At 45.8% G+C, this 15,932-nt stretch overlaps 1 protein-coding gene across 4 annotated transcripts in view; it reads right to left on the bottom strand.

The window, feature by feature from the left end:
• Positions 1 to 15,932, bottom strand: part of SPAG5 (sperm associated antigen 5) — a 191,205-nt gene that overhangs the window by 31,234 nt on the left and 144,039 nt on the right. For all 4 annotated transcript variants that reach the window (XM_077480426.1, XM_077480428.1, XM_077480427.1 and 1 more), the window contains one exon: positions 7,159 to 7,302. In XM_077480426.1, coding sequence (XP_077336552.1) covers positions 7,159 to 7,302 — 144 coding nt within the window. The remainder of the gene's footprint in view (positions 1 to 7,158; positions 7,303 to 15,932) is intronic.

The following is a 15,932-nucleotide window of genomic DNA, read 5'->3' as shown; positions in this document are numbered from 1 at the left end:
CAGTTCCTAGGCTTCTTCCCTTACCTTATCCTCGCCACAGGTACTGCTGAAGTCAGACAGATCCAAACTTCACCCATCACAGTGGGCTGCGTTTAGCAAAACTTCAAGGACCGGGTCTCTTTTTATCGGGGTTCCACTCCCTTGGATCTGTATAGCACCTGTATATGTTATATATAAGGGGTCCACTATATGGACCCCTTATATATTTGTACATGTTGATCATATCCCCCCTTAATCTCCTCTTATCAAGAGTGAATAAATTCAGTTCCTCTAATCTTTCTTCATAGCTGAGCTCCATGCCTCTTATCAGTTTGATTGCCCTTCTCTGCACTTTCGCTGGTTCCCCGATATCCTTTTTGAGAACTGGTGCCCAATACTGAACTGCGTATTCCAGATAAGGTCTTACTAATGATTTGAACAGGGGCAAAATTATATCTCCCTCTCTGGAGTCCATACCTCTCTTAATACAAGAAAGAACTTTGCTTGCTTTGGAAACCGCAGCTTGGCATTGCATGCTATTATTAAGCTTATGATCTACCAAAACCCCTAGATCCTTCTCCACTATGGATCCCCCCCAGTTGTACTCCCCCTAAAATGTATGATGCATGCATATTCTTAGCTCCCAAGTGCATAACTTTACATTTCTCAACATTAAACCTCATCTGCCACAATTAGACAGAGCATTGAGGTCAGCTTGTAAATTGGAGACATCCTGTAAGGACGTTATTCCACTGCATAGCTTGGTGTCATCTGCAAAGACGGAAATGTTACTTTTGATCCCAGACCCAATATCATTTATAAAGATATTAAAAAGTAAGGGTCCCAGCACTGAACCTTGGGGTACACCACTGATGACCTTAGACCATTTAGAGTAAGAATCATTAACCACTACTCTCTGAATTCTGTCTTTTAGCCAGTTTTCTATTCATTTACAAACTGATATTTCCAAACCTGTAGACTTTACCTTACATATGAGCCGCGTGTGTGGAACTGTATCGAACGCTTTTGCAAAATCTAAGTATACCACGTCCACCGCCACCCCTCTGTCCAAGGTTTTACTTACCTCCTCATAAAAAGAAATCACGTTTGTCTGACAACTTCTGTCTTTCATGAATCCATGCTGTCTGTTGCTTAAAATATTTTTTTCCTGCAAGAACTCCTCTATGTGGTCTTTTATTAATCTCTTCAGTATTTTCCCAACTATAGAAGTTAAACTAACAGGTCTATAGTTGGTAAAGACTTTGATCCCTTTTTAAATATAGGCACCTCATTGGCCCTGCGCCAATCCAGTGGTACTATTCCTGTCATTAATGAGTCCCTAAAAATTAGATACAATGGCTTTGAAATTACAGAGCTCAATTCTTTTAGGATCCGTGGGTGGATGCCGTCAGGTCCAGGTGCTTTATCCACCTTTATTCTGTCCAAATATTTCTGGACCATATCACTTTTGAGCCTTTGTTGATTTAGGGCTGTGTCACTACCACCCTCATTATGGACATGAGCTCCCCCATGCTCCTTTGTATACACAGAGCTGAAGAAAGTATTATAATAAATTTGCCTTCTCTTTGTCCCCAGTCACGCACTCCAGATTATTTTGTAAAGGGCCTACCATGCTCAGACTTGACCTTTTTATTATTCATATATTTGAAGATATTTTGGGGTTTGTCCTACTATCTTTTGCAATCTGTCTTTCGTTTTGAAGTTTTGCATCATTGATTTCCTTTTTACATATTCTGTTATATTCTTTGTAACATTTAAATGACACTAGCGTTCCTTCATTTTGATATTTTTTAAAAGCCCTTTTCTTATAGTTTATAGCTTTAACTTTGGCCGTGAGCCACATAGGTTTTATTTTTAGCCTTTTAAACTTATTGCCCATGGGAATATACTTTGCAGTGAGATCACAGTCTTTTTGAAGAATTCCCATTTCTGTTCTGTGCCCATTGATGCAAATATTCTCTCCCAGTCTAGGTCCTGGTGAGCAGCCCTCATCCTTGGAAAATTTGCTCTCCTGAAATTAAGTGTTTTTATCTTTCCCGTATGTGATTTTTGCTTACAGCTAACATCAAATGAAATCATGTTATGGTCACGGATCCCCAGGTGTTTCTTTATCTGAACATTAGTAATACACTCTGCATGGTTTGAGATTACCATGTCCAACAGAGCATCATTCCCAGTTGGGGCCTCAAACTGGACCATAAAATTGTCCTGTAATAGGTTTATACATTTTTGCCCTTTAACTGTCCCAGCAGTGCCATTACTCCAGTCAATTTCTGGGTAGTTAAAATCACCCATTATTATCACTGTCCCAGCCCTTGTCCCATCTTGGAAAAAATTTAAACAGGCACTGGTCTTGAAGAACCTAATTATCAACGGATCTTGCCTTTCCAAAAAAACTGATCGTACGCACTGACCACTAATCCCTTCTCCATTCCATCATAAATTACAGGATGGAAAATACTTCCTGCTGCAAACACTCCTTTGCAACGCTCCAGGAGTTGTAGCATTTCTAAACCTTGAAATAAACATCTCTTGTAATTTTCTTCCTGCAATTTAGCAGCGTAGAAACGAATTTGTCCGATAGACCTTTTCTTCAGGATCTGTTATTCAGAAACCACAGCCTGAGCTGGTTTATGTTTGGAAAAAGGAGGGGCCCCTAATTTAGTAGATCGTCCTGCAGAGGTAAAATCCATTGAAGTTCTGGCGCTAAATTCAGAAGTGTCGAGAACCATATCCTTTTGGGCCAATCGGGGGCTACAAGTATTAGGTTTGTGGATTCTTATTGATACTTTTTGAGAACCAGCAGTATTAGCTGAAAGGGGGAAAGCATAACACAAAAGAAAGTCCCAAGGCTGGGCCAGAGCTTCTAGACCAATTTCCCTGAACAGAGAAGATCGGGCAAAGTAAACGAGAACATTTGAGCGAGTCGTGAACAAATCGATCTGCGGAATGCCCCACTTGTTCACAATCATCTGAAAAACTTCCAAATTTAGGCTCCACTCTGAAATTTCCTACCTGCTCAGGAAATCAGCCACCAATTCAAACTGCCCTTCAGATGCAGGGCCAACAGGGACTCCAGATCCTCCTCTGCCCAAAATAGGATCTGCCAAGCTAAGGTTAGGAGAATCCTGCTTCTGGTACCTCCCTGTTTTGCGACATAGGTGACCTTCACAACAATGTTGTACAAGATCTGAATATGCTGGCCCCTGATCTTCTCCTGGGAATACAGGAGCCCCATCAGAATTGCTCTCAGTTCCCTCCAACTGGATGATCTCCTTGCTTCCAGGCTTGACCAGGCCGCCTGAGCAAAATGACCTTCCAGACGTGCTTCCCCACCCACAGGAATTGCATCCATCATTAGTCTTCTCGAGACAGGAAACACCCAAATTAAGTCCTTGTTCAGATTGGCTGGCTCCTCCACCACCACAATTTCTTCCTCAACCACAAGGGGATTGTGATCAGTTTCTCTAAGGGTTCTCTGTGCTTCCAATTCTGCAGAATTATCTGCTGTAGCTCCCTTGAATGGGAGCAGGCCCATTGAACAGTTGGGATAGAGGATGCTAGGAGACCCAGCGCTGACCAAACCTTAACTGCCAAGCTTGTCTGAATCAGTTTTACCGCCCCCAGAATCTTCTCCCTTTTCTCTTCTGGCAGAGAGATTCTTTGTTGAATTGAGTCCATGGTGTAGCCCAAAAACCTCATCACTTAAGCGGGAACCAGATTCGATTTTTGTTCAGCAGCCAACCCAAGCTTCGCAAGTGGCATTCTGTCCTCATCAAATTTGTCAGTAGCTGTTCTTTCAACCTGGCAAACAGAAAACTGGGAAAAGGCAGCATCTAATCTAGGCCTTTTATGCCACACTTGCCCTCATTCCATCTTCAAAGGGGACCCTTCTCTTAAGGGATTTAGAGGAAAAACGGAGCCCTCTCCGGGTCCTTCCATTCGCTCTTAACACCCTCAAAGGACCTTGTGTACTGGAAAACTCCTCTGTTTAACCTCACCAAGGCCCTCAAACATTTTGTCATGAAGAGATAAGTTACCTTTACTCTCCTGAATGCTAAGGGTGGTATATTTTTTAGCAAATCATACACTTCCTCCGGGGATAATTTTGTATCTAGACAATTTTCTATCTGTATCCTTCTTATACTCATCCTCAGATCTTGGGGGAGTTAGCCCTGTTTACTCCCTCGGAGTCACTCTCCCTCCTGGATACTGAAGTAGATGGAAGAGGACTGGATGGTACATTAGCCCCACTCCCAGACTGGAGCGCAGTATGCCTTTTCAAAAAAAAAGAGTGGAAAAATCGAAAAAGGTATCCGTGAGATATTCTGGGGCAATTCCTGCTTCACAAAGTCAGCTATACAAGCTTTACACAAAGCCTTTGTCCAGGTATCCCTTAAGGGATCCCTTGCAAGGGGGGCACTTCTTAGGAGTAGGGAGAGCATGCTTTACTTTTTTCACAGCTTTAGATTGTCAAAAAACAGAAAAAGGAGTGAGACCTGGTTTAGGACCAATCGACATCCTCCTCCTTCTTCCCCTCCACCAAGAATACCCGAAAGACACCCCCCCCCCCCCAAAAAAAAACAAGAACGACCCAGGTCCAGATATTATAGCATTGAAAACCAGAGCCTCCACGGCTGCCTCATCTCCTGATCCTCCTGCTTCCTATAATGGCTTGCAGCAGGGATATCCAGGCATTCAATTCGCCTGCTTGTTGTGAATACACTGCCCTCTCTCTCCGTCTCACACGCATGGACCAGCCATCACTTGCGGCCAGGGGGAGGATCACTCGGCATGCGTGCCATCTCCTCGGCTGTGTATCAGAATGTTTCCGTAACGACTACATGTTTTGGAGGCGTGGCCTCCTTCAGGTGATGCCCTAAGATCTGATTGTGATTTAAATATGCAAATCCCCTCCCAACCCTCCTCGCTAGCGCCAATTACAGGGAGCTTCTGAGCAGGGGGAGGGAACGTGCCCAGGAACACATCTATCAAACAGGAAGAGCGATATGGAAACAACAACAAACTCTTATTTGCAAGTGGTCATAGATGTACTTTACAATAATGATTGTTAATTTAAAAGACTTTGCATATATATATATATATATATATATATATATATATATATATAATGCCATGCTAAAATGAAATAAAACCTTTAGGTAAAAATTGGTATACAACCACTTTAATTTTTCAGGACTACATATATCATGGTACCTTGCTGGCAGTGATAACGTGGTGTATTTCCTGTGCCTCTTAAAATGGTTTAGGAGATAGTCACTTTGCATGCAGCCGCTGATGTTAGTGGCGCATGTGCTGTGAAGGTCCAGAGGACGCTGCCAGATAGAAGACTCCCACACACGGGGGTGACATTACAGCTCCAGCCATTTACAGCGCCAGAGCCGCACACCCGCAAGACACGCCAAGGGGGAAAATGTCAATTCCCTCAGCAGTGACTGGAATCAGATGTGGACGCCTCTTTCTAAGGCGAGTATTTCATAATGAGCTAGTATGCGTTGCATACTAGTTCATTATGCCTTTGCCTTACAGTTTTTTTTTTTTGTGCGAGTATACAACCACTTTAGATAAGGCATGAACAAAAGGAGAGGTCACAAAGCAAGCAGGGAATTCACAGGAGATGTTAGAAAAAAAAAACGGCCATTGAACTATCCACACTCTTCTTTTTTTTTCTTTTCATAACATGAAAGGAGATTTTTCAAGTAAAAAAGTGTGGGTGTCAAAAATAAGCTACCGTTTGTATTGCTATTACAAAGCTGAGGTTATAAAAATTAACATGTATGTAGTGACTTAAAATGGAATTACATTTTATTATCCAAAGAAAACTCACCCATCCATGCCTCTATGTTTTATTTTGTTGAGAAAAAAAAACTTTGAAAAACATTATCCTTGCATTTCAAGGGCAGATGATAATTGTAGCATTTACTTGGAAACCTGGAATCTATTTGCCCTTCGCTCAGGCAAACAGGGAGAAGGGCGGACTTAGCTGTGAAAGCCATTCCTCCCCTCCAGATGAAAGGGGGGGAAAAAAGCCCAAGAACACTGGAGTCTGGCCTAGGCCAGAAACCAGGAAGCAACTGAAAAATTATATCTATCTCGCACAGGTAAATATAATATACTTTCCTCACTATTTACCAAGGCTTGCAACTTAAGATGAGAGAAGTATGCATTTATTGAATAGATATACTGTCCTGACATTTTTAGATTGCAATATAATAATATAAATGCAACACCTGTTAAAAATGATATAAAGGCAGCAGTTTATTGTACAGTAATGTTTTCAGTGCTAGGCCTTTAAGAGAGGCAATCAGTCAAGCATAGGTACTGTTTTCATGCTTTAAGTGGAATGGTCAGCTGCAGCATTCATTAGCCTTACATTTCCAATGGTGCAGGGCTTGAGGCTGATCTGAGATGGGAAGGTGCATTAATTGGGGCTAATCTGAGGTCTAAAAGGTGCTTGAATTGGGGCTGATCTAAGGACTGAAGGTGCATTAACTGGGGCAGATTTGAGTATAATGTGGTTCTAAAGGATAACATTTTTTTTTTCTACAATAAAAAAAACATATACTTACTTGCTCTGTGTATTGCACAGAGCGGTCCTAAACTTTTTCAGGGGCCTCCATCGGTGCAGACTTCTCCTCTTCCCATAAGTAAGCTGTTCCTATGGGGCACATGTGCGCGCTTGCTCCCTAGCTGGTTTGCGTGCATCCATAGACACACACAGAGTGTGGCTTGGCCCCACCCCCTGGATTTGATAGCACTAGCCAATGGCTCCCACTTCTGCCTCTGTGTCCTGTGAATGCAGAGGGAGAGGAGAGAGCACTACAGAGAGTCACAGCTCTGGATTGAGTGAGGTCAGGAAAGTTAAGCATTAGGGTAATTGGGGTAAAAAAAATGTTATGGCTTTAGAACCACTTTAATTTCCCACAGGAAGTAAAACTATAAGTGCAAAAGTTGAAAACAAGCCATACTACAACGTTAAATAAATGGTGTGTCAGTGAACTGCTTGTATATTGGTGCCTAATGTGGAAAAGGTTGTGAATGCCTGACCTAATTAAAAGCTTTCATGGGACTGAAACCCCTATTATACAAGAATGATCTATAAAAACTTCATGGACACTCAACATTAAGCAGACTTACATCTTTGTGCATCATCAGCTTCTCCTCTATCCAGTTTCTTTCCGTATCTGAGGGATTTTGGACCAGCATTCTTTTAAGGACTTCCACATTACTTTCACACTGCTTTAATGAAAGTTTTAACTTGGAGTTTTCCTGAATGACATCCTATTTGAATGAAACATAGGGTTTTAAAGGTCAAGGCCAGACAAACTGAAGCAGCCAGGTAGTCATTATGCTTTAAAAAGAATAATCCACTAGGTGGTACAGAACACAGAAGTGCTTTATACTCCGCTACCCAAAAAGATTAAAGAAACACTTTGAAAACACGAGATCTTAATGGGGAAAAATATCATGTTGGATATCTATTATGATATGGACTGGGTAATGTGTTAGGAACAAAATGATGGAAAATTGTTTAATGGAAATGAAAATTAAACTACAGAGGGCTGAATGCAAAAACGCCCCAAAAATCAAAAGTGAAAAAAATTATGCAGCAGGCTAGTCCATTTTGCTGAAATTTCATTGCAGAAACTCAAAATGGTACTCAGTTTGTATGGCCCCACGTGCTTACATGCATGCCTGACAACATCGGGGCATGCTCCTAATGAGATGGATGGTGTCCTGGTGTATTTCCCCCCAGATCTGGACCTGGGCATCACAAAGCTGCTCAACTGGAGGTGCAACCTGGCAGCGTCGGATGGACAGAAATATAATGTCACAGAGGTATTCTATTGGATTTAGGTCAGGCGAGCGTGGGTGCCATTCAATGATATCAATTCCTTCATCCTTCAGGAACTGGCTGCATACTCTTGCTACATGACGACGGACATCCCAGACCATCACTGACCCACCACCAAACCTGTCATGCTGAACGATGTTACAGGCAGCATAATGTTCTCCACGGCTTCTCCAAACCCCTTCACTTCTGTCACATGTGCTCAGGGTGAACCTGCTCTCATTTGTGAAAAGCACAGAACACCAATGGTGGACTTGATAATTCTGGTGTTCAATGGAAAAATCGAGCTCCACGGTGCTGGGCAGTGAGCACATGGCCCACTAGAGGACGTTGGGCCCTCAGGCCATCCTCATGAAGTCAGTTTCCGATTAGTCAGACATTCACACCAGTAGCCTGCTGGAGGTCATTTTGGGTGCTCATCCTGTTCCACCTTGCACAAAGGAGAAAGTACTAATCCCGCTGATGGCTTAAGGACCTTCTACCGCCCTGTCCAGCTCTCCTAGAGTAACTGTCTCCTGGTATTTCCTCCATGCTCTTGAGACTGTGCTGGGAGACAAAGCAAACCTTCTGGCAATGGCAGGTATTGATGTGCCATCTTGGAGGAGTTGGACTGCCTGTGCAACCTCTATAGGGTCCAGGTACCACCTCATGCTACTAGTAGTGACACTGACCCTAGCCAAATGCTAAACTAGTGAAAAACAGTCAGAAAAGATATGTAGGGAAAAAAAAAACATCAGTGGGCTCCACCTGCAAATCCATTCCCGTTTTGGAGGTCTCATCATTGCATTTCATTAACACCAAAGCAGCTGAAACTGAATAAAACCCACCTCTGCTAGTTAATGGAACAGAGCAATGTTCCAGGAGTTTAGTTGACTTGATGCTATATTGTGATTAAAAAGTGTTCCTTTAATTTTTTTTGAGCAGTGTATATAAAAACCCAGAGAGAAGTCCTGCAAAGTTGGCAGTAGATCTCACAGTTAACCCAAAAACTCCTGCACTGCCACTAATCTATTCATAAAACTCAACGTAAGCTGTAATATATACGAAATAAAATAAATAAAAACACATGAGCTGCTGCAACCACCCAATGTATTCCCACATCCAGTCAATAAAAATTATTAAATGGTGTTGCACTGCGATGTCAAACAAAAAAAATAACCCACTCACCTTACTTGTATGTAATTATAAGCATAAAATTGTGCTATAAACCATTGTAAATCAAAAACCATCTCCTTCATTTGTGATTCTTCATATAGTAAATGTGAACCGACTACAGAGTCACTTACCAGCGCATAATTCTAATAACAAAACTGTGTCTAAAATGACCCATAGGTGACGCTTTAAAAGCCTTTACAGGTTCTTAGTTTAGAGGCAGGCATGAGCTCTAGCGCTAAAATTATTTTCCTCACTCATTCACGCTAATATCTCACATGTGTGGTGCAATCGACGCTTACATATGCGTGCAAGACCTGTGTGCAAGCATGGGGGAACTGGGCTGTTTTCCTTTATTTTTAAAGGGGTGTGATAGCTTTGGGTAGTGACCAGTTTTCCTTATTGAGCCCTTCTAAGCATTTGACCAAACAGATCAGTTTGATTATAGATATTTTTTCTGGCTGTACTGGCCAGGGAAAGGAAGCTCCTAAACCGGATTGACAAAATTTTCGTCACTTCTGGCTTCATTAGTCATAGAAGTGGTCAGTGAACAGGTTTTTTTCTCCGTGCACAGCCAGCCGACCGAACTTATAAAAAATGATATCGGAGCATGGCTGCAGGTGCTCGATCCTGGTATAACAGCTTGCTGCTGAGGCCATATATAAAACAGCCTCTGGACAGCAAGTAGTAAAGTGAAGCTTTACTTAAAATAAAAACAAAAAAGACAGCCAGGCTTTCCTACACAGGAAGAGACATACTAAGTATCTGCTGAATACCAACTGAAGAGGTCAGTAGCTGGCTGGGGTTGGGTGGGAAGGCATAGATAAAATTGAATGGATCTCGCTGTGTCACCAGAGCCTCCAATGCGAAGGTGCAAGGGTCCTGGAACTTGGCTAAAAAACTGCAAAATTTGTTGTTGAATCTCAACAATAGGGGGTTCACATCTAGGGATCCCCACCTGTGGCAAAGGGCTTGAAAAGACTCCAGATGGGGATGCCATTCCACTGGGGATGCAGATGCTGATAACTGAGAAAGTCCACTGGCCAATTTTCCACACCTGGGCTGTGGATGGCAGAAAGGTCCAAAAAAGCGTTCAGGTCCGTTCCCCAGCCTGATAAGCTGGAATCTGTTGTGACAACTCTCCAAAATTGTGAAAAAGGCTTCCGCAACTACAGCACTGGGTTGGAAAGCCACCAGCCTCGCCTTGGGAGTCAATTTATCCAAATGTGGAGTTGCAACAGTCTGACGTGAATCAAAGGAGGCCACCATGAGACCCAAAACCTTCATGCAAACACAACTTGAGGGCTTCCGTGGGGGCCAAGAAGTACCCGGAGTGACAAAGACACAAAAGTTTGTCATTACAAAACACAGATAATGTTGGATAGAATTTGCAGATAGGCAGTGTACAGAAAATCCCTCCCAGGAAGAAGGAGGCAATGACTGATCTGGCATCTTCTATGCAAAATTTGTGAATTTGTAAGAAAGTTAAGAATTTTCAGATCAAGAATATGCAGAAGTCTTCCACTTAGTTTGGGAACTGTTAAGAATTTAGAGATTTGAAAACTTGAAAATGTTCTCCTGTTGGTACGGGGGCAATGGCTCCTTGCTGTTAGCAACAAACAGATTTGTCGCAAAAAGGAGACAAATTAAAGCGCGTGAAGTTGAAAAAGGCAGGGTGTGAAACTAATTTTTATCTCCTGAAAACACCACTCTGGACCCAGGTGTTAGACTGTCCAGGACTCAGAGGCCGACAGACATCCCTCTTCATGAGAAGTGGGAACCCATCCTCATTGTCAGAAGACATAGGTTGTTGGGCTATTCCTTCTCAAAAAAGCATGTTCGGGTCTTAGATTTAACATAGGATTTATAGTGACAAAAGGAACCCTTCCTACTAACCTCAGTAGATGAACACCCGATGGAAGCATGAGCCTTTTTCTTCGGGGGGGGGGGGAGGGGGGAACTTGGGTGTGTGTTATGCATCCTCGATGTCCAGGGATGCCATAAAATCCCCCTGATGGAGTGCAGTGACCACTGAGACCCCTTCAGTCTTTGGGACTACAAACAGATCGCAGTAGAAACCCTGAAACCTTTCCGGCGTCGGTACAGGTACTATCACCCGCGCAGAAGCAGGTCCTGTACTGCCCCAAACAGGGCCTCCTGACGAGCCGGAAGATGAAGGTTTGGCGGACAAGAAAGAAACTCTATTTTGTATCCTGATGAAACCAGTTCGCAGACCCACTGGTCGGAAAGTAGGGAAGTCCACCGGGCTGCAAACTCCTGAAGGCGACCCCCTACCCAAGCTGGCTTGTTTTGTTTGCGAAACCAGGGATGCTTTTGTCCCTCAGCAGGCACCTTGTTGGACTGGGAGTGCTCACCTGCTGCCCCTGGCAGACGAAAATTCCGCTTCTGCGCGGAAAAGGAGGGCCCTTGCCTACGGCGTGACTCCTTCCCTTTTCTGGACTGTGGGAGAAACGTACTCTCTCCCCAAGTAACATTCTTAATAATGTCATCCAGCGAGGCACCACATAGCCTCTCTCCCTGGAAGGGCAAGTCCGTCATTGCTTTCTTAGACGCCTGGTCCGCAGGCCAGCATTTCAGCCAAATCAGGCGACGTAGTGCTACTGTTGATACAGAGGCTCTAGAGAACAAGGAGGCCGTATCTAAGGCTGCATCACAGACATACTTAAGGCCCTGCACCAACTGGTCCGCCAGCTCCACGCAGACCGGGGAAGCCTGTTCCTTCAACTCACGATGCAACAATTTTGCCCATTCAGCAAGCGTCTCTGACACCAGGGCCGTGGCCAACACTGGCCCCAATGCTGACCCCACCACCGTAAACATGGACCGGGCAAACGCCTCGGCCTTTGTCGGCAGGGTCCTTGAAAGCAGGAGTCCCTTCCACCAGAATTGTGGTTACCTTATTTAACCTGGATACTGGCGGGGGGGGGGGTCAACAATCCGAGGAGATGTCCATTTCTTCAGTAAACTCTCCACACCTCCATGCGTTTCGGGACTTAAAAGGCCCGCTGCGGTTTTCCCCACTCCTTGTAAATAATAAAATAAGTTGGGCAAGGAAACGCCTTAGCCGCGCGGGCTGGCTTGTGGGACCTGGAAGAGACCGACACCTCTGTAGATGTCCCCGCCTTATCCTCCATTTTTAGGGTATCTCGCACCGCTGTAATAAGAGCTTCTACAAGCGCCTTTTCCTGCGCTGAACCGGACATGGAGTCATCCTCACTGTCCGAACGGTCCTGGTATGCATCCTCTGATATGTCAGAATAGTAGCTGCCTGTCACAGCGGGGCCCGAATCTGAATCAGAGCTTTCCCCAGAAGACGGTGGGGGGAGGGGGCGTTTCTTACCCCCTTGCACCCGCACGCAGCTTCCACCCTGGCAACAAAGGCCTCCAGGACTGCCAACAGAGCGTCCATAGGCACCGCAGGTTCAGGGGTCCCAGTTGCCATAACAGGGATGTCTGGGGAAGAAGCGCCATATGTGTGCCCTGGAGCATATAGCTCACCGGCTGCCCCTGGATCTGACTGGGCATGTCATGGCCGACCCAGCGCGTAGCTAGGGCCTGCTCACCCTCGATGTCCAGGCTGGGGAGACTACAAGGATCTATATTATCCAGCCTGTCACCCAGACTGGCTGTTGAATCAAAAAATGCAGAAAAAAGAAAAAAAGTTCCCAGGACCAATGGGGAGCCAGGTCCTTCTACACTAGGCAGTAAATAACTGAGATGCTGGATGCAGTGTGGGGGGTTATAGCCAGTAGGACTGCCCCCTGGGCAGTACTGTGAAAGTGTTGCTGTTTTTAACACTTTCTGCCTAGTCCTCTCCTAAAGGGGAGATATAACCTAAGGTCAAGATGAAGATGCTGTGTCAGTCGATGAACGAAAGAGAAAAATAGGATTTTTGTACTCACCTTAAAATCCTTTTCTCTGTAGTTCACAGACTGACTTTAGACCTTCGGGTTGTTACGCCACCTTCAGGAGAGGACTAGGCAGAACATGTTAACATGTACAAAAAAACAGAAATTTCTAGTTCCGCCCAAGGGGCAGTCCCTTCAGTAACAACCCCCCAGCCTGCATCCTTCAGCCTCAGTACGTCAACAAGCAGTATAATGTAAACAATAGGAGGGGAGGGTGCTGTGTCAGTCAGTGAACTACAGAGAAAAGAATTTTACGGTGAGTACAAAAAAATCCTATTTCATTCATTGACTGACCGCTCCTTTACTTTAGACCATCGGGTCATCCCCAAGCAGTGTCAAAACGAGGGGTGGGAAATGGCATAAAAACTTCACCCACAAAAACAGAAGTGCTCCCTAACAGGGGAGTCACCATCTTATCTAACCGCATCAGAACTTGCGGTAACAATGCAACAGTGCATTTTACTTAAAGGGAACCGTTTGTCAAAAATTGAAAATTACACGGCAGCCTGCAAAACTTTGTGGCCAAAACAAGCATCAGCCGATGCACCAACATCTACCTTGTAGAATTTTGTAAAGGTGTGAACAGGCAACCAAGTCGCTGCTTTAAACACTTGAGCGACAGGCGCTTGATGTCGGAAGGCCCAAGAGGTTCCAATTGCCCTGCTGGAATGGCCTGTGACTGGAAAGGGGGGGGGGGGGCACGTGTCCCTTCAAGGCGTAGGCCTGTACCACAATCTGTCTGATCCACCTGGAAATGGTGGCCGACGAGATCGCCATGCCTTTTTTAAAACCAGCTACCGAAACAAACAGAGTCTGACTTCCGAAAGGGAGCCGTAGCAGACAAATATACCCTTAGAGCCCGGGTCACATTCAGGGAATGGAGGGCCACCTCCTTAGAATGTGTCGGTTTAGGACACAAAGATGGTAACACAATCTCTGCATTGATGTGGAACGCCAAAACCACCTTCGGCAGAAAAGAAGATTGCGGACGCAACACTACCTTATCCTTAGGGATAACCAGATAAGGCGACTTGCAGGACAAGGCCGCCAGTTCCGAAACCCTCCTGGCCGATGTAATGGCTACTAGAAAGACCACTTCCTGGGAAAGAGTCAAGGGAATTTCTCTGATGTTCTCAAATGGCGGTTTCTGAAGCGCCAATAACACCAGGTTCAGATCCCACGGGGTAAAGGTGGATGCACCAGAGAAACTACATGCTGAACTCCCTGAACAAAGGTGCTCACTAGAGAGTGAGATGCCAGGGGTCACTGAAGAAAAGACAGCCAAGGCTGATATTTGTCCTTTAATGGTGCTCAAAGCCAATTTCTGGTCTACTCCACGCTGTAGAAACAGCAAGATCCTGGATATGGATATATTTTCCGAGAAGAAGATTTTCATGCTCTCAACATAGTTGAAATCACAGAGTCCGATAGGCCCCGATTCCTTAGCACCCAGCCCTCAACAGCTATGCCATTAAAGCCAGCGATGGTAAAGCAGGATGGAGAATCTGACCTTGAGAAAGAAGGTCCTCTCGTAACGGCAGTTGCCAAGGGGCGTCCGCCACCAGGCGCACTAGGTCGGCGTACCAGGGACGCTGAGGCCAATCTGGGGCAATCAAAATTACTGGAATCCTCTCGGCCTCCTTCTGCGGAGCAGACGTGGCAGTAGCTTTAGCTGACGAAAGGCATAGATCAGCTGGTACTGATCTCACTGAGCCACCAGCGCGTTTGCCCAACGATCTCTTATCCTGGACACGAATCTCGGCACTTTCCAATTGAGACGGGACGCCAGGACATAAACGTCTGGTGTGCCCCATCGCAGGCACAGTAGCCTGAACTCCCGATGCAGCGCCCATTCTCTTGGGTCCAGCATCTGGCGACTTAGGTAGTCCGCCTGCCGGGATGTAAATGGCCGATATAGTCGGTACATGTCGCTCTGCCCACTGAAGGATGTGAGAGACCTCCCTTGCGGCGGCCGAGCTTCTTGTTCCTCCTTGAAGATTGACATATGTCACCGCCGTGGCTTTGTCCGACTGGATCCTGATCGGACGCCCTTGAAGTCTCATTGACCATGTGGAGAGGCATAGCCTGATCACTCGTAGCTCGAGCACTTGGATTCCTCTTCCGAACAGAGGCCCTGGGTCAACAGTACCCCCAGTACTCCACCCCAGTGTCCGACAAAGTGTCCAGAGTTACTGCACTGTCTGCAGGCAAACCAGCTGCAATTGTCTGGAGTTCGGGGGAAGAAACAGTTTCTGAAGCCATGCTGACCCACCCTGTCTGCCACCTGTTGGGGACTTATGACAGTGAATGGTCCCACCCTCCTAACTGCTGCAGGCTGAGGGGCCCCCACTACAGGACTTACCACCCTGACCGAGTTCTGAGCCGTCCAGCTAGGTGTGCCTGCGCCGTGTCAGCTCTCAGGTGTCTGTGAGAGGAAACCGCGCTGTTTTGAGCCTCAGGGAACAGCGCTGAGCATGAAAACTGCGCTGGGCTACAACAAAATGGCCACCAAGCGTCCAATATAAAGGACATAATCACAGGTAAAATTGCCACTGAACTACAGTAAAATGGTTTCCGATCATGCTTCTCCCTGGTCACACCAAACATGACCTCCAGACACCCAGGAAAGAGACAACAGCCAACCAGCGCAGCCCCCCACCCAAGGTGAGAGCGCCCCCCAGGGGGCCCCTGTATGTGGCACACACACCGCTCAGCAGCCCATGCAGCATCCCCCACAGGAGGGAGGGGAGGGACCCTCGAATAGACCTCCCAGGGGAATGCCCAGCTGCTCAGCCCCACCAAGGCAGGAACAGCTGTACTTACCATTCCGGACAAGCTGGGGACATTCCATCACAGACCCACTCTCAGATCAGTATGGGGTGGCTGCTGGCCATGGCACACTGACACAGACATCAGTAGCCCAGTCATATGTGTGCCCCAGAGCATTGCGCTCACCGGCCGCCCCTGGAGCCTGAGGG

This window comes from Lithobates pipiens, unplaced genomic scaffold, assembly GCF_037356315.1.
Source record: "Lithobates pipiens isolate NorthernLeopardFrog02 unplaced genomic scaffold, aLitPip1_a1.2 Scaffold_16, whole genome shotgun sequence".
NCBI lineage: Eukaryota > Metazoa > Chordata > Amphibia > Anura > Ranidae > Lithobates > Lithobates pipiens.
Note: the sequence above shows the minus strand (reverse complement) of the source record. Positions and strands in the feature narration are given on the sequence as shown.